Raw genomic sequence first — 26,483 nt, forward strand, 5'->3', positions numbered from 1 at the left:
GAACACAAATAGACGGAGGTCAATTTTTGCCAGTGATTAGTTATGTTACTTAAAAAAGACTTGCCAAAAAGCCGGTAAGATAACAAAAGATGGACGTTTCGATACAGTTTTTGAGAGAGCGTACCTCACTATTTTAAACCCTTTACTAGGTAGTCTTCACCGATACCGATAGATGTGAGATTTACACCACTTATTGGTTTAGGATTGACGTTTGTCAGGATTGATATTTTGGGAAAATAGATATTACTATGACAACGATAAACAAAAAAATACCTCGAAATCAGTAAACTGTAAATTTGCGCAATTTCTGAGATTTGAATCAGAAAAGCCATAACTCAATCCTTGAACTATGGTATATGACAAATCAAATGGACGAGAATAGAAACATTTTGTATGTTGGATTTAAATTTAATCACTGAAACGTCAACAGCTGCAAAACCGTGAAACTTAACACCTTGAGTTATTGAGGAATTGTAGATCTTAAACTTGATCGGTATTTTCTATTTTCACTGAAAAAAGTCAAATTTTGTTTTCTATCTGCTGCCGGCGGAAAGAAAGGAAAAACTAAAAGCCTTCATGATTGAATACCTTCAAATTTTCGTTTAGAAAACACGTCTTAGGTGATATAAAAACCTTCATAGAAACTGATAAATATGCAACATCGTCTGACTGAAAATAAAGAAAGTTGAAATTAATGGCAGAATTCAACCAGTTGTCAACACTGTGTCCGTCCCCTTCGTAACTTGAAGAGCATTAAAGCTATGACAATGGAACCTGATTGGTAAATAGTATGTCCAAAACTGTTTCCTTTGGAGCCCGCAAAATGGCAATTTTGGCAAAGTGGCATAGTAGCCGTTACGTCAATGATTGTTGACTGCCGCCATCTTGGACTTCTTGATATCTTCAAAACCACAGAAATCCGTTCAAATTAGGTCCAAAATAATTAAAACCAATAAAGAAACGCTCGAATGGAATAAAAATGTACAAGCAACAAAGGTACATCTTTTTTACAAAAGCTAAACAAATACAAATTTTGAGAAACAAGGCTGTCAAAATCTTGTTGTCATGGAAACATCAGTCCTGTCAACAATTACATGCTATAACAAATTATATTCAGGTACACTTAACACGAAATCATCAAGTTTGGCATCGATGAATACTCCAGGTCAGCATAGACACTGTGTCCCCCGCTATGCTGAATTGGGTTGATACTTTAATACTGCAAGCATGGAAATTGACCAGCTAAAATCACATTGAAATCATATCTGAGCCCTAAACTTCTAACACTGACATAATAACATTAAGCAAAAGATAAAATTTTATGGTAAGAGGACTCTTGCATGGTCTATAAAATAGCTAGTCTCCCTCGGAAATATCGAACGCCACTTTAAAGCATCACTTTAATAGCCTTCTTAGTCGACATGGAAACTGACCAGGAAAGTCACTTTGACAAAACACTGACAAACTGATAAACAGACAAAGATAACAAAAGAAAGGAGTGCAGAGCAAACTTGATTCCCAACATGACCTTTCAACATTAGAAAGAACCAGAGAATCCTTAGATTTATCAAAGCTAGACTATTAAGGCCAACATAACAAGCCGACCACAACAGCTCGTTGCCTACAATAAGGGTGATATCTCCACGAGGAACAGTCGGAAAATGTAACATTTACACTGAAGCTCGACTCATCCTTGGTAAAATTTAGCCCAAAAAGAACGAGACAAGGCCAAACAAAATGAAGAAAGTAAGGCCGATGGCTTTGGATCATTTTAAGACCAAACAAGTGAAAACAGCCAAATAGCCCCCAAGTTATCTTTAAGAAATCAGTCAGTGGTGTTTCACGATCAATGTCTTTGTTAAAACTTTTTAAAAATATTGAAACTGCCAAACTTGTCAATGGTCTTGGGTTATGCCAGTAAATTTACTGAGAAATCATGGTTTTTGAACTTCACTCTCTATAGCCAACTAAGTGGAAAAGTAAATAAAATTCCCTAAAACTCAAGTCCCAAACTGGGAGGATTGCCTGATAGTTTCACTTCAATTTTCTACCACAAAGTGAAAAATGGTTAACAATTTACTGAATAATGGTGTCTCAACTCCTTTAAGGTGGGGATAAACGTGAATTTGAATGGAATTTTAAGAGGATTAAAGAAGGGATAAAAGAAAGAAAATGATTTTTGGGACACCAGCAGACTATTGATACCCACGCAAGAGCACCTCAGGTTGCTAGTGGACTAACTTGGGATCCGTCTATTAATTATTAACTACAAATTCCAATTTTAAAACTTCACTAAATCTTCAATATTTCTTATTTCTCTTAATTTTACCAATCCTTCTAGAAAAACTATCTCCTCCCAAATATACCCAATTTCACCCAAGGATTCACAAAATACCCCACAACATAGATTCACGGGATGAGCAGAGAGTTTTTGGATTGCTTGAAACGTGAACGAGATATTTCCATTAAACCGATTTTAAGCGGCGTGAGAACGGCTTTCAGGTTAACCCCCGCCTTAATGAAAATTGAAGTTTTATTAGAAAACAAAAAACTGAGAATCACTTAGAATCGACCATAAACGACAGAATGTTTAGTGAAAGCGGACCAGTGAGCTCCCCAAATTTAAATGGTACCAAGACCGTTAATGGTGGCCTGCAAATAGTTGTAACCAGAAATTGTAAATGATTTTCAACCCCCTCCTCCCCCATTCTGCATGACTAATACATGAAAACTGGCTAAGAAACAAAGCTTTTCAGGGAAACAGGTCACATTTGTTTTTCAAATCTGAAGCCTTTCAGTGAAACATATCGCTGGCTGGCCTTAAAGACAAATTAAAAGGCTTAATTAGCGGCTTCACTTACGCCCCACCCTATGATAAGATTGGGATCATGGTCCCTCATCAGGGATTAGGATCGGCGCACGGATTTTAACACTAAATGTTAACGGACTAAATCCGATTTGCATTTGAAAAACACTGAATAAATATCACGTAATAGCAAAGAAAAAATGGCTTTTAACTTAAAGGCTGCGTTGGATTGATGTTATTCTGAAATGGAGATAAACGGAAGAACTTGTAGATTTCTCGTTTTGGGTAAATTTGGGAATTTCTCAACATCAAAACCTCCACTCGAAGCTGACAAGCAGACAACATTTGACCGAATTGAAAGACAATCATAATGGTCCATGATTTTCACTTCAAAACATTTACGAGCTATTGTGAAGCTATAATGAGAGTAATTATTGAAAAACTGACACACACTGTTAGAAAGATAATTGCATCAAGTACACTGAAAAATAGTGCACATTCCTCAAAACTAGAAAAAGACAATTAGCCTAATACCTTCTATGCATAGTTGCTCAGTTCTCGTTCCTATAAATCTTTCTAAATCGTTTGTCATCGTGAAAATGATTTATATGGTAAGTCAAACTTAAGAAAACAAGAAAACAAAACGCCTCAAAGGTTTAACATAAAATTCTCAAATGTGACCGTCCAAATGAAAATTCGTGCTGTTTATTAGTTGTAACTTTTTGGATGCGCAATTTCAGCATTCATTATCTCTCCCTGAAAATTATATTCTATGCTGGGTTCTTTATATCTGCGATTGCACTGTATCTTGAAACGAAAGAATTTGTCTTAACTGTTCGGCTGCTAAACAAGCGACTAAACTAAAGCAAAAACTACCGCATTTACTCACGCATATAGGCCGTACTCATATGCACGCCCTAATCTGCACGCACACCCCAACTGTTACCCGCTGTGCCCTGCCCGCGTTTTAACCGCAGCCTTAACGCTGGACTATTTGCAAAACAGACAAAGTATACAGATTTGCTTGTCTTCGTTTGTAATCTGCATTCTTAACTTTTAAACCTTGTACTGTATTTTTTTCCAAATTCGAGCTGCGTAACCGTGAGTAAATACGATAATTCTTTTTGCGCTTCTTAAAGTAAAATTTGTTTCTCTACCTCTACTTGTATTGCTTGCTTTATTACGACAGGTGATCATCTCTGTTGCTTGTTTGAATCTGACATGCATCTGAAAGTTACTTGGATCCTTTATAGAAAGAAAACAAAAATTTGTTGATCACTAAATTAAACAAGACAAGGACAGCATTGTAGTAAAGAGTTAAACTACTTTTAAAAGTATTTGATTAACAATTTAAAGGCTGCCTCAATTTTATATGCCCTTTTTATGATGTATGTCAGCCATCTATAATTTGGATCATTAGTGTTGCTAGTGTTAAAAATATTCGAATACTGATGTTTCTTAAGAACTGGTTATTGTATTAAGATAAATAGGAGAATTGCAAAGCCATTTTGCCACTTGTTTCCATTTTTTCTAGCCTCTGTACTTCTCTTCGTGTGAATTTGCGGAGACATATCTGCAAACGTTAGCGTGCGCACGATATTCAAGACCCATTTTGCATCCTGGTAACTCCAAAACCTCTTATGAAAGATTTTATCAATCATTGTAATTGTATGTATTCAGTTAATGATGAATCACCAAAGAGTAGTTATAAATATATCTATTATAAATGACAGTAATTTCTAGATTCACGCGTCTTTCGTGTTTTCCCATCCCATGTCTGAAGTTTACCTGGAGAAAAAGAGTTAAAGAGGATCAGCGACTGTAAGTGAAGTGGTAAGGGACAGTTATGAAAAACATGGTTCTCGTTCCTCTCTTTCAGAGGTTAAGGTAAAGATCATTTTCGTTGAACATGGTCCCACAAGCGTTAGTTTCAAAATTAATAGATTATAAATAAAAAAGAAAAAAGTCTCCCTGTTTGTATGTTTTTCTAAAAATCTTACTTTGTTGGAGTTTGTCCCAAAACAAACTTGAGCGAAAAATGACTGCCTAAAATTAAAAAGCATATATATATTTCTCTATCGTAAACAAAATTTTTGACAGTTTTGCTGTAATTCATGGAGATAATGGCCAGAAGACAGGACTCGTTGCCATTTTTGTGGAAAAACGGATTGACCACTAGGCCAGTCTGAAAAAGAGGGTGTACCAAAAATATTTATCCTATAATACACCTGTTAAGTGAAGTCTCACCTCTTTAACTTTAATGGCTAGGTCCGCTGTAACGCTTGCTTATTCCTTGTCAGACACTTAAGGACTGGAAATAAGTAATAGTTAAATTAGACTTGGTACAATGACATGTCTTTTAATCGAGTGAAACATGAGGGAGATAATTACGAAACAGTAACTTTCCCCTCCAGCAATGGCAAAAGCAACAACAACAACAAAATAATAATAATAATAATCATCATCATCATCATCATCATCGTCGTCGTCATCATCATCATCATCATCATCAGATGATGATGATGATATTTACTCAGGGAGCCCATTTCACTTAAGTGTATTCCAGTGGGTCCAACAACAGATCGCGGACAGCTAATAACAGAAATCACTGGGATTCTATGTAAATACTGAAAAAGCTCACCTTTGGCGATTAGAAAAGTTCGTCTTCATGATCGCTGCGTTGAAGCTCTGTTAAATCTTCACTCCATTGCATTTATTGTGTCCACCCTTCAAAACGAAGACACCTTTTATTACTTAAATAATTCATAATTCAATGCACTAGTTCTAGTATTTGTCATATAGAAAAGCGGTACTCAGAGTGGTAATAAAATAGTAGCCCACCACAAACGTGTTATTCGGCAAGACATGAACGATACTAACTGCAGCAGGAACAAACTATTAAAATTATTAAAATAATTTCGTTATGTGTTTTCAACTGTTTAAATTGTGGATCCTTTAAAACCCAGCGAACATGCAGTATAACACTTTCTTGTGGTGCTATTTAACGTGCTACAAATGTGGTCTCGGCACAGTTGTAATAATTTTCTTTACTTTACTAAGCAAACGTTAACCAGTTGCGGGCTCTGTGTGGCTCTTAATTATCAGAGCTAAATCTAGTAGAACATTTACTTGCGTCACAAAGTTTATAAAATTCTACGTAAAATAGAACAACGAAAATTACCTGGAGTAGGACGAGGTTGTTTTCGAAGTTAAGTTGACGAGTATTCTTCAACGACCACGATCCAGCTTCCACGTGCTCAGATTTTTTGAGTTTCTTCGATGGCAACGAAGATTTTGTCCTTATGTACTTTTCTCGTTGTTTTCTGCCGCCACATGGGACATCACCAAGGATTTATCGTAGCAAAAGCTCTGAAGAAAAGGCAGAAAAACTGCCTTTACAGAGCAATATTTTGTTCTTCGCTTTAACGGTCACCAGTGTAAGTCGAAGGTGAGAGGTACATTTTAGCATATAATTTGCAATTCAGATCAAAACGCAAAAATACTCGCCTGGGTTTCCAAGACGTTTTTTAGCAAATTCATTTTCAAAAAAGGTTTGAGGCAGCGGAAAGGTGCAAATAAAAAAATTTATGTACCTAGTACCTATTTATTCTACCAGGCAGTTGAATAAACTAAACTGTTTATTTAAATAATCTCTGGGTTAAAATAAGTTCATCGTCTAAAAAGATGGTCTCCTTACTGAGACAAGGAAGCATTGTTGCGAACACCATATTCACAAAATTTATTTTTCATTTAATTTTGTGTTCCGAGACCCATAAAAGGAAAGGAGAAAGGAATAATGTTTCTGTTTCCTTTTATGCTTCTCGGAACACAAGAACGTGAACTATCAAAAGCTCTTTGCGCACAAACACCGAGAAAACATTTTCCGAAACATTGAAATTCCCGAGGCCTTTAATTTCACAGCAATGTTCTCAAAGCAATGACACACAGTTAGAATGTCTCAGTAAAGGAGATTTACTCTTCCTTTCTAATATTTATTTTCTCGAAGATATTAGCTATTCAAAGCTACTCTGTAAATTCGAGGATAAATAAAGTATATGTATGTATGTATGTATGTATGTATGTATGTATGTATGTATGTATGTATGTATGTATGTATGTATGTATGTACGTATGTATGTATGTATGTATGTATGTATGTATGTATGTATGTATGTATGTATGTATGTATGTATGTATGTATGTATCTAATCAGTCCCTTTAATCAAATGAAGGGAGACGCCTAAAGGCCTGATCAAAAGATTCAGCAGGAAGGCAACATGGCGAGGAACTTTCACGACGGAGCTGATGGAGATGGATCTAATCTGGGGCGAGGCACAGTTAGTTGTCCAGAACAAGGGAAAAGCTTCGAATCCCAAAGGGGACTAAAAGAATTATGCCACACTTCGCAGTCAAAATTGGTTGCCCAGAAAGAGTGGTAGCATGTGTCCATTCTTGATAATACTCCATCATTTTTTCAAAAGAATACAATAATACAATACAATTTATTAACTCAACTCAGACAGTTGCAATAGGTGAACAGAACAAATTACATTAAATGAAAATACTTGATTAAAAAATAAGGATATATTACATCAGCTAATCCAATGAAGATCCTATTCTAGTATAAAAATTACAATAATATGGCATTAATAACTATTAGTTTATAATAGAAAAAGTATTTCTTCATTTGCTAGACTAAACTGATATTAACCAGCGTAGTTAGAGAGCATAGAAACCTTAAGAGTTTTACGAAAAATTGGAAGACTTGGGGCATCTGTAACATTTCAGGTTAGGAATTCCAAAGACGAGCCCTAGTAAATTTAAGGGAGCATAAACCGTATTTAGAGAAATTAACGGAAGCTGCAAAGAGATTTTCATTGCATGATTTCCGTAGGAATGAATAGAGGAAGTAAATGTGAAATAATTGTCAAAACACGCAGGTAACAGTTTAGTAGAAGACCACTGATAAACAAAGCAGAGTACATGAAAATTAATGTCATTAAGTCAGAATCCGCGTTGCGCGCCATTTTTAGAAAAACAACAACTTGGAATCAAGGAGAAGTTTAATAGTTGCATGCTTGCCATGATGTGTGCAATGTTTTAACTTCAATGTTCAGTCCCTATGTCTTTCCACATTTGCGCGTTAACGGTTATTTGCCATTCATGGAAGCAAAATTTGTTTCCAAGATCAAAACCTGAGCGTAACAGTGAACAGCCAGCAAGAATCATAGCAAGAATCATTTTGAATGTGAAACTAAAATGATAAAATACTATCATCTACAGTTGAATTGCGGATGAAGGATCATTATTTAAGACATGAGAGAGCATCGTAGCTGTGTATGCAACTTAAACGCTGCGAAAAGAAAGTCTCAAACAATTCAAGCTTGAACGAGATTTTTTGTTGTTGTTTTCTTGGTTAAAAGAGGCAAACTTGTCTTATCGAATGCCATTGAACTAGTAAAATGCTGCACACAGAAGACACTGTGTTTCGCCAACGGAAAAATGAAGGTCACCAACTTTTTGTTAGTGTCTGTGACGTGCTAAAGACATACTGGCAAAATGAGGACAGACAGCATAGGCCGCATGCTCAGAAACTGACTTTCGTACGTTCACAACAGACATTGACCAACTGGTATTTAAGAAGAAAGGCAAGACAGAAGACAGATGATACTGGTATATGAAAAGACAGACTTAAGGCCAGTTTGCAAGTTTAAATTTGCAGTGCGAAGGCTCCGCATGCCAAACCTAAGTTTGTAAACTCGGAAAAAACGGTTTGCTGAAAATGATGTAAGTGACACAAGCATACGCGGAAGAAGAAAAACCAAATGCTCCTACCAGGAGTCGAACCTAAGACCTTCCGATTACTAGTTCGGATGCTTTACCACTGAGCTACAGAAGACCCGTGGGAAATAAGGCCATTAAACTAGGTTTGCTGTTATATTGTGAAATAGTGCTAATATTTTGACAAACTGTTTTCTTCATCGGTCTACGCACGCTAAACAGTACTTAGCCAAGTAGCATCGCATTTATTTTACTAAAAAACGTCAACTTCAATTTGCCAGCAGGAGTTTGTAATGTTAGTTTGCCGCCCCGTGGCACTTTAAATTTTATCTTAACTTTAGTCCACTAAAAATGGTTGAAAAGCAACTTGAATTAGACATACCTTTCAACTACCAATTTCTGCTTCTTTCTCTCTTAAAAGAATAGAACATGTTTCTCTTCTCGATTTATCTAGCAAACGTTTTTCTCTCTTTGGTAAAACACAGCTGAATCAAGTGACTTTTTGTTTTGCAACTGACAACTTTCCTTTATGACGTAACAAAGGAAGAGAAACGCGCGCGCGCTAATCAGCCAATCAGATCTTCTGTAGCCACGTGATAGAAGTGTGCCCGCAGTAGTTTGAATTTGCGCTTGTTGACAAATGTACGTTTACAAAACAACTTTGATTTGCGACCAGGCGCTTGCAAACTGTAAGGTGATTTTCAACGGAACGACTTGTAATGCAACTGATTCTAGCATAGCACGCGAAAAATTGAAAGAAGCAATTTGTGGCAAGTTTTGCAACACTTTGTCGCAATAAAATCTTGCATGAAAAGTTGCCCGCTTTCTGTGTTGCGTTAAAAATGTCGCGTGTGACATTACCTTAAGTAAAGTTAAATACATGTCGAAGTGACAGTGCGCGGGCCGGATACCTTCTGGAAGATCGACCATTCCGCAAATAAGAAGTGGGGTAATAGCTGTCAGATAGAAGCTACTAAAATTGTTTCATCAAAATTAAGTTCGCTGAACTTACCAATTCGAATCAGAAAAAGAAATTTCACTTTCAAAGAACTTACCGCATACCACCCAATGTTTTCCGGCATTCAATCTGTCAGCACAGCCATTGATGTTGTGATTCTGAATTTACGATCTTTGTCCTTCTGTCTTTTTATCCCTTTTTACCTTATGTAAGACTGTACTCATTTACGCATTACCACTAAGACAAAACTTTTGGTACATGGTAATGAAAGCAATCTGCAAGAAGTCCAGTATGCTTTGTACATTTGCATTATGATGTCATTTTACCATGGCAATTTCTTCCATTCGATCCCAGCTTCACCCAGTCATTGCGAATAAGAAATTTGTCTATCTCTGTCAATTAAACTTACTTTAAACCTACTATGATGTTCTATTGCTCTGCCCCCAGTTGTTCAAAGGCCGGATAACTTTATCCGCTGGATAAGGCACTATTCGGGGTCTAAAATATACTTCACGTTAAACGCTGTCCAAGGTTTTCGTACACTCCCAAACTTAACTGCGGTTAGAGTGTGCATATTCGCTTGTACAAGAGGAAATACTGAAATCTTTACACAGATTGAAACTGTCGGATAGCGACTTATCCTCAGGATAAAGTTATTCGGCCTTTGAACAACTGGAGCCTGATGTATACTCGGCTTCCGGGTACAGCCCCTCAAGCACGATTGACAGCACTCGGGTGGCAATGGCTTCTGGGTGTGCTGTTGGAAATGGTCTCCCTCGCAGCCGTTTTTAGTGTGGAGCGTTGCGTGACGACACTAAATACGGCTGCGAGGGAGACTATGTTAGAAATGGATCCCGGAAAACACTTATTTCCTTTCCCATCATGGTTTCTGCTGATAATTATTGCCCTTCTTACCATTTATCTTCTCACTTGTTTTTTTCCAAAGCCTAAAATTGACGTGCAAGGAAAATACGTTCTGATTACGGGCTGTGACACTGGCTTCGGCCGTGCAACAGCCATTCAACTGGACAAGATGGGAGCGTGTGTGTTGGCGACTTGTTTGACAAAGGAAGGGGAACAGAGTTTGAAATCGGTGACGAGTGACAGACTGAAAACATACCAGATGGATGTAACAAACTCGAAGCAGATCAAAGATGTGTACAAAGAGATCTGGGAGGAAATCTCACCAGGTAAGTCGTTCACTTATGCAGTCATGTATAAGGGTTTATATGTTCATTAGTTAGGGGTTGGTAGCTATCATTTTCAAGCACCCCTTACCCCACATCCCCAAAATAGACGTACAGGTCACAGCTAACAGGTTACAGGTACAATCCTAACCCTAACCCTGACCCTAACCTAACCCGAGGTCGAGGGTTCAGGTTACGGTTTAAGAGTGGTACCCGTACCATAGGGGGCCCACACAATGTGTCTGGATTTACCGTTTGCTTCACCTATAGCGATATATCGCTAACTATGTATATAAATCAATGATAAATAAACGTTGAATTACCTTATCTGTGGTATATAGTCGTCCTTTTACCTCAAAAGCGGTTTTTTGAGCGGTTTTTTGAAGGAGTTTGAGTTCGCCGTTGACTGTTCCATATATAAGAAGGAGAGGGGAGGAATCAAAGTTTTGAAAGTATTCCAGCGCCGGAGCGATTTTTCCCCCAAAAAACGCATCGCTCCGCTTTCAAACTTCACAGCATAAAGGTCAAAAGATAATTCATGATTCTTCTCGTACCTTCCAATCGAAAATCCATCCAAACGGCCCGGAGCTAGTCCTCGAAGAAAATCAAAATCCCACAGTATTCGAGCGACTGGAATGCGTAGCAGCGTCCTTACGTGCCAGCCACAAACCGTCCCGCTGATTGCCCCTTTCTGATAATTAGACGACGATTGTCTAACAATCGTCCAATCAGAAAGGGGCAATCAGCGGGACGGTTTGTGGCTGGCACGTAAGGATCTTGCTACGCATTCCAGTCTTATCGGTGTGTCCATATTGTGAGACGTGCTAACTCTTCCAATACCCCACACTGATTATTTGAAGAAAAGTTTCTTGACATACAGTGGAGCTCAGTTGTGGAACAGTTTACCAATGGAATTACGTCAAGCAACTTCCTTGAATGATTTTAAGACTAAATTGATCAATATAAGTTGCCACACTTATAGGTAAGATTTTAAACCCAGCCTCCAAGAAAAGCAGCTATCCTATCCTACCCTACTGGCATAGATCAAGGGCTATTTCTGTTGTTTTCATTGCCTCAAACACCTCCTCCCCTAACCCCCTCAACCCCCCCCCCCCCAGCATTCTTGAGAGTAGTTAAAATTTATGTTTTCGTTAAAAAGTTATAGTGTCTATTTCTTGTTTCAGCTGGATTATGGGGCCTGATAAATAATGCGGGAATTTTGTTTTTGTCCCCCATTGAATGGACGCCATTGGATGTCTTTAAACGCACTGCAGATGTTAATCTGTGGGGAATGATTGATGTCACCAAAACCTTTCTGCCACTGATTAAGAAATCCAAGGGACGAGTGGTTAATTTATCAAGTATGGCAGGTTAGGATAGTGGTTTGTGCATTTTTTGTCTTTTATTTCATATTTCTCTTTTTCTTCCCTTATCAGCTTTCATTCTGAAATGATGTCTCACCCTTGTCATTAGCAGGCTATTAAGGCATCACAATTTTTTTCAAGACAGAATAAAACACAACATTTATAATAGCCTCCATTTTGAGATGATATATATTAAATATCATGTGCAGTTCCGCAGAAGGTTTTTTTGTTTTGCCCCACACCTCCCCCCAGGAAATTCCAGTTTAGCTTCATACTTTGCTTCTAAAATTTTGGTTTCTAAGACCCCTTAATTTCTGATGACCTTGCACGGGGTGGGTATAGATTTTTTCTGGAACTGCACAATGCTGACTTGGAGACATTTGCCATGGTGATGATTCTAAGGGTGAGTCTTGATTTGTGGAAAACTGTGAATTTTGAGAAAGATCAGTTTAATGTCCAAGAAGAAATATCCTGGCAAATTTTTGAACCATATGGAGGTAGTTGTTAGCATTTTCCAGTGACAGTGGCGAATGACTCTGAAACATTACTAGTTAATAGGGGGTGGGGGACTCCCATATAAATGTGACAGGGGTGGTTGTTGGAAATTTAAAAAAGAACCCCTAAAAGGTACCAGAATTCTGTTTTGTGGGCGTGGTCCAAACAGTTTTTTACTGCTAACAGGTACCATTTTATAATTTATTATTATTATTATTATTATTATTATTATTATTATTATTATTATTACCAAATCAGTTGACTGACAGTTACTTATAATAACTTCCTCTCGTATTTTTCGGCTCAATACCCTAAAAGGTGCAATCCATACCTCTGATGGAAGTCATTTTCGATTTTAACATCCCAAGAGAAATTCAAGCCCCCAAAGGTATGACGATCACCCCCATCACTTTTTTATGGGAGTTCCCCCCCCCCCCCCAACCCCGTGGCCCTTAACAAGGTTATGAGATGAGCCAACCTGTTTGTATAACCACCCAAATTAACAAAGCTCCAACCTTGCTTGTTCCCAAGGCTCTGCTCTCTTGTTCCCTTCTCTCACTCATTCCCTGGGGCAGGAAGATCAAAGAGAGACCCTGAGAATGAGGTTGACAAAGGTCATATGCAATAGTGCAGCTAGGTGCAATGAACTGAGGTGTTTTTTTTCTAAACAGGCTGCCTTAAAGGTATCAGTGACTTCTTTTGAAACAAGTAATTAAATGTCATGATATCTATAGATTGACTGTCACTGTAGTGGAGATGGAAGGAAGGTGTGATTTTGTTTTGTTTAACCAAGAGAAAAGAATGTGATGTCTGAGATGACTGCTGACTGCTGTGTCAGCAGTGTAAAAGCAGGATGCCTGGGGTTCTGTAACGGTGTCTACAGACCTAGGATAATGTTGTTGTTGTTTGCAAACCTGTTTCAGCCTACAGTCAACTCCCTTAATTGCGGACACCCTTGGGACCAGGAGTTAATGTCCTTAATAGCAAGAGTCTTTAATAGCGGGAATTTATTTCAGTCAAACGACTGTAATTTATTTTTTCCGGTGATTTAGCTGCCGTCCGTATTATCGGTGTGTCCGTAATAACGAGGTGTCCACAAGGCGAGAGTTGACTGTTTTTACTCTCACATATTTTAACAGGGAGAATATCACTAAATCATTTTGGATCTTATTCTGTGACCAAATATGGTGTGGAGGCATTTTCTGATGCTCTAAGGCGTGAGATGGATCCCTGGGGAATCAAAGTCAGTATGCTAGAGCCTGGAGCCTTTTCCACCAAGATCATTGCCCCCGACATGTTTGACAAACAAATAAGAGAGGGGTGGGACGGACTGAGTAATGAACTGAAGGCTGAATATGGAGAAGAGTACTTGAATGAAGGTATTGAATTGTTCATTAAAAGTTGTTTATTTTAAAATATTTGATAGCTCAGACTAGGTACAGTTATAACTCTGTTTTTGGATATGTTTGTTGAGTTTTACTGTTTTCTGCAGATAGTGTTTATAAGCAGCTGTCATCTCAGTCTTAAATATGACAAAATAAAGTCCCCATTAATTCTGTCTCTTGGCATCAAACCAGCTGCTAATCCTCAGGTTCTGTGCATTGCCCATAGGTCTGGTTAAGAAATTGACATCAGTTTTTCATGTGTCTGTCGCATGATAAATTTCGTTATAACATTGTCAAAGTTGTCATAGATCCATGAGCCAGTCTACAGGTGAATGGATCTACAGCAAACTTTGAGAACTCAGTACTATGCACTCAAACATCGAAAATTTGAACCTAACCTTTATTCCAGCTGACAATGTTCTCAAAAAAGTCCTCTAAAACACTGTTTATTTCGGCTCCGGTAATTTCAGTCTCAACAGTGATGCGTGCTCACCGCCAGTTTGCAGGTCAAACCTCAACAAAGATCCTAAACTTTCCACTCCAGAGCTTTTTCTCTTGTCTTACCTCAAGTATTAATCAGCAAATTCTCTCATTCAAGAATTTTATTTTACTGATTCTGAGTCCTCTCCCAAAACACGAACAGAACGCTAAAAAGTTTGTTATAATAACTTTTTTGCCGACTGCATCATCTCCAACTTTTCATCTATCTGCTTCCGTCTGTACTCTAACTGATATTAAATTCTCAGCCTCGGATATTGCATTTCTAGCGTTCTGATTGGTTCACTAAATCTCGGTTATCAGCTCATATACCGTAGTTTGACCTTATATGGAAAACGAATGCCCCAGGTGTCACTAAGCTAATTTAATTTTTCGGCGGGAAGCGAAAGTTTCTTCGGAAAAATGTAGAAAAAAAAGGAAAAGAAAGAAATACCAAACAATGCCATCTCAATATAACAACAATAAAAGCCACAAAGTTCGGTATGACACTATTTAAGGACGGTGCCTACTAATACCGAAATATTTTTGTGCGGCTTATGACTATGCGGGAAAAACAGATCTTAGCAAGGCCTCCTGGAATCCAAAAAGAAAATTGGGGGTAACCACGCATTTTTCAGAGATAATTAAGCAATAATATCTCTAAAAAGCGCCAAAATATAAAGCAATGTATGGGATTTTTTCCTAAATTGAAGCTTAATTCTCTCTGAAAAATGCATGGTTACCCCTAATTTTCCTTTGAGATACCAAAAGCACTTGCTAAGTTCTGCTTTCTCCGTATAGTTTTAAACCGCGCAAAATTATCCCTGTATTAGTAGGCACCACCCATAGGAAACCCGAGTATCTCGAGATGCGCAGAACGTATGCGCAGTAACAATAGTAGGCACCGTCCTTAATGGTACGTATCTTTGAAGTTTCCTTTAAAATCTTCAAAATTGCAAGATTTTACGATTTTTTAGATCACATAACAACAACAATAACAACCGGTTACCTTCAAAAATTTCAGGATGGCTTGCAAATCCTGGCGGTAAGAGGTTAAAGCCAATCGAAGAAATTTCTCAGGAAGTGCTTCATGCCTGCCTTTATGTTTTTACGAATTTACGAGGACTTCAGATGGATCTATGAAATCCGTACAAGCGCGGCGGCCATACTGTGTTCGTTTCCGTCTCTCGGCCCCACTCAGCAAAACATTTGCACTAACGTGCACAGCTCTTACGCTTCTCAAATAAGCTTGAAGTTTAAAAACTTGCACTGAATGCTTGTCTCATTGAGGTTGTACCTCGTACACCTGGACGTGCCTGAAGTGTTTTAAATCGTCCGCGAGGAATTCAGTTCAGCATGATAAAAGCCGTCCTTGCCCTGATCTCTTCCTTCGCTCGGCACCACACAGCAGAGCATTTGCTCAAATGTGCACAACTATTACGCTTCTCAATGAGCTGGAACTTCAAAAGCCCTTGAATGCTAGTCTCAGAAAGGTTATAATTCGTACATTTAAACGTTTCTTGAATTTGAGATGTCCGACTGTGTCCGATTTTCTTCGCTTTCGATTTTTCATTCAACTCCGTTTGCAAAGTGCCGCGCGTGTCATGTGATCATGAGGTTTCGCGCGCTTTGGTCGGAGGTTGCCTCAATATCCGGTCGTTTAAATTTTTAAAATATAAAAATTCGGTAAACTTCAACAGCAATGTCCAAACGCGGAGAATTTAATAAAACAATTATTCCATTCGTGCTTGTTGGATATGAGATTAGTTATAGCCAACTCGGCGCGATTTACCATCTCATATCCAACGCCCGCTCATGGAATAATTGTTAAATAAAAATTACCCAAAAAATTACCCAATGAGCGTCCAAGAAATTGGACAGTTATTGTAACAAGTTAAGTCTTGGGTCTTGTAAACACCTCAAGTGGCACTTCAGCCTTGCAGATGCTTTGTGTGGCTAAAGTTCACACCGAGGTGTGGAGCATGCTGAACCATCTCCCTTTTGATCTACCAAAAAAAACTCCTATACGAGAACCTCCATATATTTTGACCAGAGTTTTGGAAAAAGAAGATTCATACATAGCTATCTCCACAATTATGGCAAAAGTTAATTAAACCTCTCAAGTAGTTACTAATACAGTCAACTCTCTCATAGCGACCACTTCTCGTAAGCGACCACCTCCCGTAAGCGACCACCTCGTAAACAACCGTTTTGTTTCTCAGTTAAATACTGTTTCAAGAGCTCTCTCGTAAGCGACCACCACTCAAATATCTTAACTTTTAAGGCCAGAAATTACACATATTCTTTTGTTTTCTGTTTCCGGTAAGCGACCACCCAACATAATCACGTATGATCGCTTGTAAAACATTACTCAGAAGTGACAGAAGTTAATTTTGATGACGCTTCCCCGGACTGCTGACAGATAACGACAGTTTACAGACAGAGAAGATGGCTATAATTAGATCTGTAGGTAAACGGGAATTGTTACAGTAATGTGTTCCAAAATGAACCATGAACCATCTTATACAGTTCCATCAGAAGAATGAATAGATGTGAAAAAATCAAATAAATTAGTTTCTATTTGCCTAATTTTAGCTGCTAAGGTAATATTTTTATGTAATTAATTAATCAATCCAGTATTAGGCTTAGTTTGTTGATCTTTCCCGTAAGCGACCACTTTGTCGTGCACCAAGGGTGGTAGCTTACGAGAGAGTTGACTGTACACAAATTTAATATTCTCAGTCCTTTGTAATGTTCTCTTCTTTCTCTCGTTTATAACACTATTGTTTTCCTTTAGCTTCTCCTGTTAGTAATCAATTATTTAGTTTATTTGTTTGTTAATTTATTTAATACTGTAAAACCCATTTTTGCCTACCTGCCTAGACTAGCAAGTGCTATTTGCAGATTAGTCCTGTTATTTATTTTTTGTAACCCACATTTAACAAAAGTTGAACTTTACCAGGCAAGGAATACTATAATTTGTGATCTGGTACTGAAGGAGTCTATATTTTTTATAGGGGTGCTGCCCCATGCCCTAGTATGTAATGCCTCTCCCCTCTTTCTTGAACACGTGATCTAGTGAGACTGAACCTACCAGGGGCTAATTAAGGCCCTGAACACAGCATAGCTTCTAGATCTCCGAGGCAAACAAGCCCTACCACCACAACAAGATGACACGTTCAGACTGAAGGCAAACTTTGTTACAATCTACTGTAGATTTACTACTGACAGTATTTGTATTTTTTGTTTTCAGTGATTGAAAAAGTTTGGAAGATGGTATTTCGCTCTTCAGATATAAGTCCAGTTGTTAATACAATAGTCGATGGTCTGACCTTAATTTCACCACCTGACCGCTTTGTAGTTGGCCCAGATGCTCGCTATGGGCTCCTGCTGCTGACCTATTTACCAGCACGCGTTGCCGACTTTCTCCTGCGAGTTGGGTATAAAATGCCTCGACCACAAGGATGTCTGGAATGACTTGGAGTCTTGTACTCTGCTTTTCATTTCAGACTGTCTCCCAAATAGGAGTAATGACTTGACTATGAACGTTCTATATCAAACAAGGTTGACACTGAATATTTATTCATATCCTTTATAATTGCAAGGCCCACTAAAAACGGTATATGTTTTCACCATGCAGGATGGGAAAAACGTTTCTTGTGCCTGTATACTCTCTGCTCAAACGAGAGAAGGAGGGCTACAGAGAACATGTACTAAACAGCTGAAAATTAAGCTTAACAAAATGCAAAACATTTAACTGTATGACGTTTTGTCCAGCCGGCAGTATTAATTTTTCTAGCCGTGAAACAAATTAGTGCATCACTTTTAGAAAAATTACAACTTATAAAACTAAGAAGTGCAAGGAACTTCGTGTGTGTGTTTTCAAAGACAAGCCCCACTTACAACCACTTTATATCGATGGGCAAAAATTAGAATCTGTTTCATCGAGCAAGGTACTTGGGCTTATCCTTCAAAGTAACTTGAAATGGAATGAACACAGAAAGCCATTACCACTTAAGGGGGGACTTGACGTAAACGCCATTTTACCGCACTTTACATGGCTTTAATGGAAATATCTCGTTCACGTTTCAAGCGATCCAAAAACTCTATGTTCATCCCGTAAATCTATGTTGTGGGGTGTTTTGTGAATTTTGGGGTGATTTTTGGGTATATTTGGGAGGAGATAGTTTTTTTAGAAGGATTGGTTAAATTAAGGGAAATAAGAAATATTGAAGAATTAGTGAAGTTTTAAAATAAGAATTTGTAGTTAATAATTAATAGACGGATACCAAGTTAGTCCACTAGCTCAGTACCTGGGGTGCTCTTGCGTGGGTATCAACTGTCTGTTAGTGTTCCAAAAATCATTTTCTTTCTTCTATCCCTTCTTAAAACCACTTCAAATTTCATTGAAATTTAGGTTAAGTCCCCCCTTAAGAACTCAAAGGGCCTCCACATCCTTAGGGTGTTGCGCCGTGGAGGTCTTCCTGTTGAAGACCTCCTTGTCATCTACTTTGCGATTGTCCGCTCTGTTTTGGAATACTGTTGTGTAGTTTGGCATCACTCCATCCCTTTGTACTTGTCTGAAACTATCGAACGAGTTCGGAAAAGAGCAATGAGGATTATAAGTGTTCGCATTACAATCGAATTACAAGGACACCTGTAGGACTCTGAATTGTCCAACATTTGTCGAAAGACCAGGGCCGTAGCCAGACTTTAGAACAAGACGAGGCAAGTTTCGAGCGCCGAAGGCGTGAGCCGCTAGGGGGGTGTGGGGGCATGCCCCCCCCCAGAAAATTTTGAAATTTAGAGGCTCAGAAATGCTCTTGTAAGCATTTTCCGTGGCATTTTTCTTGAGAAAAGTCAATCTTGGGCAAGTGTAGAAGTTCACTTTTTTATTGCTTAGCGACGCTGGTGCCAAGTTTATGACCATCTGCATTTTAAATAATCTGCATTTTAATACCCGTATGCGAAATCTTGACTTGCTTCTCGCTTTAAAATTTCACTGTACCACCAAGATGGAAGTCGTGGAAGAGATAAACCGTATCCGTGACGATCGCCTCGATTTCCTGGAAACCTTTGAAGAACATCGAAAGCCTGCTGCATGTCTTGAAAAGCACCTCTGCGATAACCGCGGCTGTACTGGGAGAGGATTATTTACGACGGATAGTAGAAACCTATTTTGGTCTGAAAGACAACATCACCTCAATGGTAGACAGTATGGATGTTCTAGAGGCAAAACTGTGCTAACGGCTCTTTTAAGAGCCATTACAAACGAGAAAGGCTTGATCCACAAATCTTTTAAAATCTATTCTTTTACATTTTCTTTTCGCTGAAACGTTCAATATTATAGTGTTTGCATTATAGTGTTTGTTCTTTTACGGCAGTTATATAAGTAAAGAAAGCTCCCACACCGGCTCTCAGCCATCGCAGATAAGACACGGGAATAATGGTGACCTTTGATGTCACGCGGCCTGTGCCCCTCTGTAATCATTTGAAAAACCGCTACTCACAGTTCACATGAAACGAATTAACGCTTTTCCCCTCAATCCATCCACCTTATATTAGCTGGTTTTATCTTAACCAATAATCCAATTTTTTTTAGGGATTATTTTCTCAATTAAACGTTTCTTACAAAAAAAAAGGCCAAAATCAAGACGAGGCAACTGCCTCGTCTTGCCTCATGCTAGCTACGGCCCTGAAGACGTGAGGACCTATGCCTGAAAACCGCAAAGATAATACCTTAAGGAGGGCATCTTTCAAGGCATATCCCGTTGCCCAGAGGAACAACTCTTTAACTCTCTGAACGTTTCCGCAGTAGCTTTTTACCTAGTGCGACAAAATTGCTTAATTGTAATCGTTAGAACAACAGTTTTTTCTGATCAACGGATTTTGGTGCGGCAAAATTGTGATTGTGAATATGTACTACCACAACAGACTGCAACTTGCTTTTTCTAAAATATCAACCAAATTTCTACTAACAGGTACATTTGATGTACTTAGATTAATAATTAACAATTGACTGTCACAGTCACTTTTGAACGAGATGGACTGTTACATGATAACAGGGCAACCGTCATTCTCGTACGAGATGTGAGATGAAAAAAAATATGCTGGTGAAGTTTTCACGCATGCAGTCATACCATGCTTACATTGTACTGACTGGGTTAACTTGCATCAGGATTACTTCTAATTCAGGCCCGTAGCAGGGGGAGGGGCAGGGGGGGCTTGAGCCCCCCCAGAATATTATGAAGTTAAAAAAAATTGCCAAAAATATATGATTAAAACAAATTAATGTGCATCAAGCAGTCTTGAATTCTGATGCTGCAAGTGCCTTTTCACAACCTTTAATAATCTGCTTACTACCTGTCAGTTTCCTTCGCTAACATTGCTTTTTATACAGCTATTTCGACAAAGGTTGTCCACCATATTGAATCCATATTGCCCGCCATCTCAAGTCTTCGCTTTACGGTTGGGGCACAATGGATTCTGAACTTTTATTGAAATTTATTGGGTATTTCCCAGACTACCTTTTGGCATTGTCGCGTACGCTTTTACGCTTTTTTTTGAACAGCCTTTGCCGAAACAGCTGTATACAACAGCAACAAAGGCACTCCTACCTTGTGAATCGGGAAATAAGAAACAAAATGGATCGAAATCAATCAATCTCAAGCCATGTCATAAAGCTGCTGAAATAAACTAATTGTTTTCTAAGAAAGCTGACCTATATTTTAAGGTGATTCTCCCATCTGTGACATATGGCATCACTATCTGGGGTAACTGCAACAACATGGACTACATTAAATCCTTGCAGGCACTACACTGTCGTGCTGGAAGGCTAATTTTTAATTTACCACGGGATACACCATCAGAAGAAGTTATGGAACTCACCAAGAGAGGATCAAGGGGTACCCTTGATCCTCTCTTGAACTCACACAACGGGACTGGATTTATGATCTGCACAAAGTCTCGTTAAACTATTTTACAACATATAGTTAGCGATAATATGCCCTCAACGATTTCAGATTTAGCTGTATGGCGCAACAGTCCGTATGACTTGAGAGGATATAAAAAGGCCGTTGTTCCATGATTTTCCACCTATTTTATGAAAAATTCTACTCGCTATAGAGGCGCAGTATTATGGAATTTTGTCTCAGATTATTTTAAAGACTTTGTAGTTTTAAGCAATTTCACAGAAAGGTCCAATCTGATCCCACATTTAGGGAATTCAGATTTACTAGTGCATAAAAATTACAAATTAAAGTACAAAGTCATTTTGCATCGTCATACTTTTACCTTTAAGTCTGATTATCCATTCGATGTATTTTATACATTTCTTTTTGAAGGATAATTGCACACAACCCCTCAAGCATGTAATGCTTGTATTCTGTTGATCGTGTTTAAATAAAGGATCTTACTTACTTACTATTGATAGCAATATAAATGTCCTTAGTTTATAACAAGTTCGGGCATTGTCAGGAAAGCCACACAAATATGTCCTCTCAAGAGCCAAAGTTATTGTTTTGCTTACTGATTAGAATTAAATCTACTGCTGTTTTGTACGTTCTCGTTGAATCAGTTTAAACTCCCTAATAAGTCTTTTTTTTTTTTAGTGACGGGGTGGGGGGGGGGAAGTTTTGTTTGACTAATTTGCTTGGCCCCCCCCCAGTTACTTTAGCCTTGCTACGGGCCTGTAATTCTACCTTAAAGGCCCACATTCACCCAAGATGTATTGCGCGCCGCGAAGAACAGTTTTCATATATGAAAACCCCCCTTTTATTTGAGCAGGAGTCGAGTGAGAAAGCAATAAGCGATCACGAATATTCTTTCCCTCCAGCACGAGTCGTAGAGGAAACCCGCATGAACCGTTTGAGTTCGTACAGCCAATAAGATCACGTGTTTGGACAATAGAGCATTTCAAAACAACGGAAATCGAACCAAACAGGGATAGCTTGGAATTTTCAGGATTTCAAGAGAATGACACACAAATCTGAAGCTATGAAATACAATCACAAAACAAATAATTTTAAATCGTGTATGATGAAACTCCTCAGGCTGGAGAACATTCAGTCAATCCAACACAGTTGAATGTTAAAAACAGTACTAAAGGCTCTAGAGCCGTTAGTTTTTCTCATTGTAACTCTGGCCCTGAAGAAGACTAGTTGTACTAGTTGAAATATTGGCCCAAACAAATAAGCCCCTTGCCGTAGTGTCATCCCTGCAATCAGTTTGGTTTATCCACTCTTGTCCTTCGGCCACGAGGCGAAATGAACTTTGATCGGCTCGTCCCAATCCTTGTTTGCTTTGCGCGAACCAGTAAGAAAAGTCTGTAAAGATATTAAAAATGTTTTTTGCTCAACTGAAGATCTGTGAGTTAACTTATAAAATCATTTTACGATTTACTAAAAAAAAGATTCCAGCAGGAACCATAAGCCCCTAAAGGTGAATTGGTTTTCTGGATGTCACGCATTCAAAGCCAGAAAACACAGCGCCGATCAGTGTCCAGATTCTTCACTTAAAAAAAAGGCCGCATTACTTTTTTGGTAAATCATACTGATTAAATCATGATTTGGTAAATTCCTAGACACACATGAAAACGTATCAGCTTTGAGCTCTCAAAGTAAATTACAGACTTTTATTATTTCTATGTGGGGTTTTGCGAATCGCAGGATGAACTTAAACTTGTACTTAAGGTGGGGCTCTGCCTGAATTTGAGTGAAATTTGAAGAGGTTTTAAGAATGGATAGAAGAAAGAAAATGATTTTTGGAACACTAACAGACAGTCGATAACCACGCAAGAGCACCCCAGGTTGCTAGTGGACTAACTTGGTATTCGTCTATTAATTATTAACTACAAATTCTAATTTTAAAACTTCACTAAATCTTCAACATTTCTTATTTCTTTTAATTTTACCAATCCTTCAAGAAAAATTATTTCCTTCCAAATATACCTAAAAATCACCCAAAAATTCATAAAACACCCCAAATCATTGATTTGTGTTATGAATGGAGGGTTTTTGTATTGCTTGAAATGCAAACAAGGTATTTCCATTTGACCGATTTTAAGCGGCGTGAAAACGGCTTTCAGGTGAACCCCCACCTTAAACATTCCTGTGGTGCATGCATGGTTCGTCTAATTTTGTTTGGTGAGGGTAAGATGCGGAAATGGCATGTGGCATGGCGTGCGGAATGGCATAATTATGCGAAATACGATTTACGCGGGGAATAAATTAACTGAAGACCATGCGCATCCTGTTTTCGCGCCAATTTTATAAGAGCAGCAGTTTTTTCGACGTTGCAGACTATTAAACAACCAAACAACAGATCGTGGATTAGAAAATAAAGGCCTGGGATAGAACATGTCTGATCGCTGGTTAGGAAGTGAGATTGAAGAAATCGATGAAGTTTCGCAGTCAAGGAACTAAGAATAAATTAACTTTCTAGTTGACAAAAAGAACGTGGCAGCGAGTAGCCTAGGCAACAAGCAACAGCAGACTGGAGAAATAACATCAGTCCAAGGCCAAAACTATTATGTGAGAAATTTTAAATTTAAACTCGGTCATTTTATCAGACTCTTTGACGGTCACAATTTGTACAACTCATGGGAAAAATATGTTCTACTTTTTCTCACCTTACATTTTCGTCAAGCTACGAGTACGCAAGTCACTGTTGAGCTGCTGAGCTTCAATACGGCGATTCAGGTAACTATAGTTCAGTTACGCGTTATCGAACTAAACATATCCGTCTTTAATCAAGGTCTTTCAGTGCCAGACGTCCCAACATAAAATGAGATTTAAAAGCGAAAAAGCCCCAGAGAAAAAAAGGAGATGACAAGTATGGTGTCTAATTATCGACACTGGTTGTGTGAAAGATTGTGAAACTATTCTTATCACAAATGCATTTTGGTCAAATTGTTGTTCATACCCTTCAGATCTCAATATTAATCAGCGCCAATTTTCCCGCTCATGATAAATGAATCATCGAGCATACAGGGTATGAGAATTGATCTTTTGCCGAGGGTTTAAAAAAAGAAAAAAATGTTTATTATTTGCCCTCGGTAAAGGATCAATCTTTGTCCTGATAAGACTGCACGCTGCCACGTTATTTTTGTCAACCGAAGTCGCATGGAGACCATGGAGAAAAGTGAACATGAAATTTAATTTACTACGGGTTTACTCATGGTTCCTTGAATGCGAAAAATATAAACAGCTTTCATCGCTTTCTTTACCCTCACTTCTTCCAAATCAACAATCAGACGATCAAATCCTCGAATTGTTGTTAATATTCAGCAAGAGTCCGCAGCATCAAAAAAGCTGCTGCTCTTATAAAATTAGCGCGAAAACATGACGCGCTCTGCAGTTAATTTATTTCCCACGTAAATCGTATTTCGCATAATTATGCCATTCCGCACGCCATTCCACATGCCATTCCACAAACTCATTCCTCCTTTTACCCTCACCGCTTATAGGGCCGTAAGTGGGTTTAAATAACGATTTAACTTAATAGCTTAAGTCTACGTGGTTGATATATATTGTGTTGAACACTGACTTTTTTTATATAAGAAACTTTTTTTATGAGAACGTTTAGGCTGAGATTAACTAAAATTTGAGATCATACAATGAAAATTACCTAGGCTGAGTCAGTTAAGAACATGACCAAACCAATTTTTTTAAAATGAATTGTATAAATACAGATAAAATCTAAAACTTCAGTCTATACAGTCCAGTTTAATAACCCAGCAGAGCATGTCACAAACAACTTGACACCACATTGCGGCTTAATGAAGGTGTCTTGGTCACGAACGCATAGATTTATTGAAATACTATAGCATTTTAAGAATTTTTTTAGCCTCAAATTGGCAAAAAATAAGTAAATAAATAAGAACTTTCAGCCTCAGCCCCAAAATTAGACGTTCTTATAAAAAAGAAAGAGTGTTTAAAATTTATTGATATGGACAATGTTTTGCACTTATTAAGGACGGTGCCTACTAATACCGAAGTATTTTTGTGCGGTTTATGACTATGCGGGAAAAGCAGATCTTAGCAAGGCCTATTGGAATCCAAAAAGAAAATTGGGGGTAACCACGCATTTTTCAGAGATAATTAAGCAAAAATATCTCTAAAAAACGCCAAAATATAAAGCAATGTATGGGATTTTTTCCAAAATTGAAGCTTAATTATCTCTGAAAAATGCATGGTTACCCCCAATTTTCTTTTGAGATACCAAAAGCATTTGGTAAGTTCTGCTTTCTCCGTATAGTTTTAAACTGCGCAAAAATATTCCAGTATTAGTAGGCACCACCCATAGGAAACCCGAGTATCTCGCGATGCGCAGAACGTATGCGCAGTAACAATAGTAGGCACCGTCCTTAACTTGGTTTAACCAAATAGTAGATCACTAGGTTATACCAATATTAACATATAAATAGATTTGAACCGCAGATTGAGTAATTATTGGCAATACTTAAAAGAAAAAAAAAAGATATACATGTAATTTTAAAAAAAAGGAAAAAAAAAAAAAAGGATTAGTGGCAGCGGTGGGATTCGAACCCACGCCTCCGAAGAGACTGGTGCCTTAAACCAGCGCCTTAGACCACTCGGCCACGCTACCAACTGACAGTCAATGGAAGGAAATTAACTTACTTGAACTGTTTTGCAATGAACAATTGCTTAACCCACTTCTCTGAAAAGTATTTTAATGCCTCAAACTACATTTTTAATCCTGAAAGTAGCTTACTGTTCTCAAAGAAAGTAAGTTGTCCTCAAAAGGATAAAGATCCACGTCGTTAGAAAAGTTCTGCAACACTGGACCTGTAGACCGAGCGAGCGGTATTAAGAAGACCCATCGGGATAGAGAAGGGCGATAAACTTTTTTAGAAACGCTACGAAATGCTACGCGCGATACAAGTCGCTATGACGGAAAACGCTGTTATCAATCATAGTCTACAATGCATCAAGCCCTAGCTTTGGCCACAAATTGTACAACGATTGCTGGACGCGTTTTCGTCACTCATCAACAAACATCCGAAGAGAG

At 38.2% G+C, this 26,483-nt stretch overlaps 1 protein-coding gene, 1 long non-coding RNA gene and 1 other non-coding gene across 4 annotated transcripts; 1 reads left to right on the forward strand and 2 right to left on the reverse strand.

The window, feature by feature from the left end:
• Positions 1-5,061: 5,061 nt before the first annotated feature.
• Positions 5,062-9,834, reverse strand: LOC146456152 (uncharacterized). 2 transcript variants are annotated; one of them, XR_014858851.1, is made up of 4 exons: positions 9,643-9,834; positions 5,988-6,175; positions 5,448-5,533; positions 5,062-5,117 (listed from the first exon to the last, which is right to left on the reverse strand). It is a non-coding gene; the product is annotated as an uncharacterized LOC146456152 (long non-coding RNA). The 2 variants fall into 2 exon arrangements; XR_014858850.1 differs by lacking the exon at positions 9,643-9,834 and adding an exon at positions 8,970-9,090.
• A 457-nt stretch (positions 9,835-10,291) lies between these two features.
• On the forward strand, positions 10,292-18,298 carry LOC146456153 (retinol dehydrogenase 7-like). The gene is made up of 5 exons (XM_085093409.1): positions 10,292-10,299; positions 10,381-10,735; positions 11,917-12,102; positions 13,731-13,970; positions 17,707-18,298. Exons 2-5 carry the CDS (start codon positions 10,384-10,386, stop codon positions 17,928-17,930), a joined length of 1,002 nt encoding a protein of 333 aa, XP_084949535.1. The 5' UTR covers positions 10,292-10,299; positions 10,381-10,383; the 3' UTR covers positions 17,931-18,298.
• A 7,680-nt stretch (positions 18,299-25,978) lies between these two features.
• Trnal-aag (transfer RNA leucine (anticodon AAG)) lies at positions 25,979-26,060 on the reverse strand. Its single transcript has one exon. It is a non-coding gene; the product is annotated as a tRNA-Leu (tRNA).
• Positions 26,061-26,483: the final 423 nt, after the last annotated feature.

Source organism: Pavona decussata, unplaced genomic scaffold, assembly GCF_977016875.1.
Source record: "Pavona decussata unplaced genomic scaffold, jaPavDecu1.1 SCAFFOLD_260, whole genome shotgun sequence".
In the NCBI taxonomy this organism is placed as follows: Eukaryota; Metazoa; Cnidaria; class Anthozoa; order Scleractinia; family Agariciidae; genus Pavona; species Pavona decussata.

Coding starts and splice junctions, on each gene's coding strand:
- LOC146456153 (XM_085093409.1), top strand. CDS start 10,384: ATGTTAGAAATGGATCCCGGAAAACACTTATTTCCTTTCCCATCATGG. Junction 10,736..11,916: donor CTGGGAGGAAATCTCACCAG/GTAAGTCGTTCA, acceptor TTCTTGTTTCAG/CTGGATTATGGGGCCTGATA. Junction 13,971..17,706: donor AGAAGAGTACTTGAATGAAG/GTATTGAATTGT, acceptor TTTTGTTTTCAG/TGATTGAAAAAGTTTGGAAG.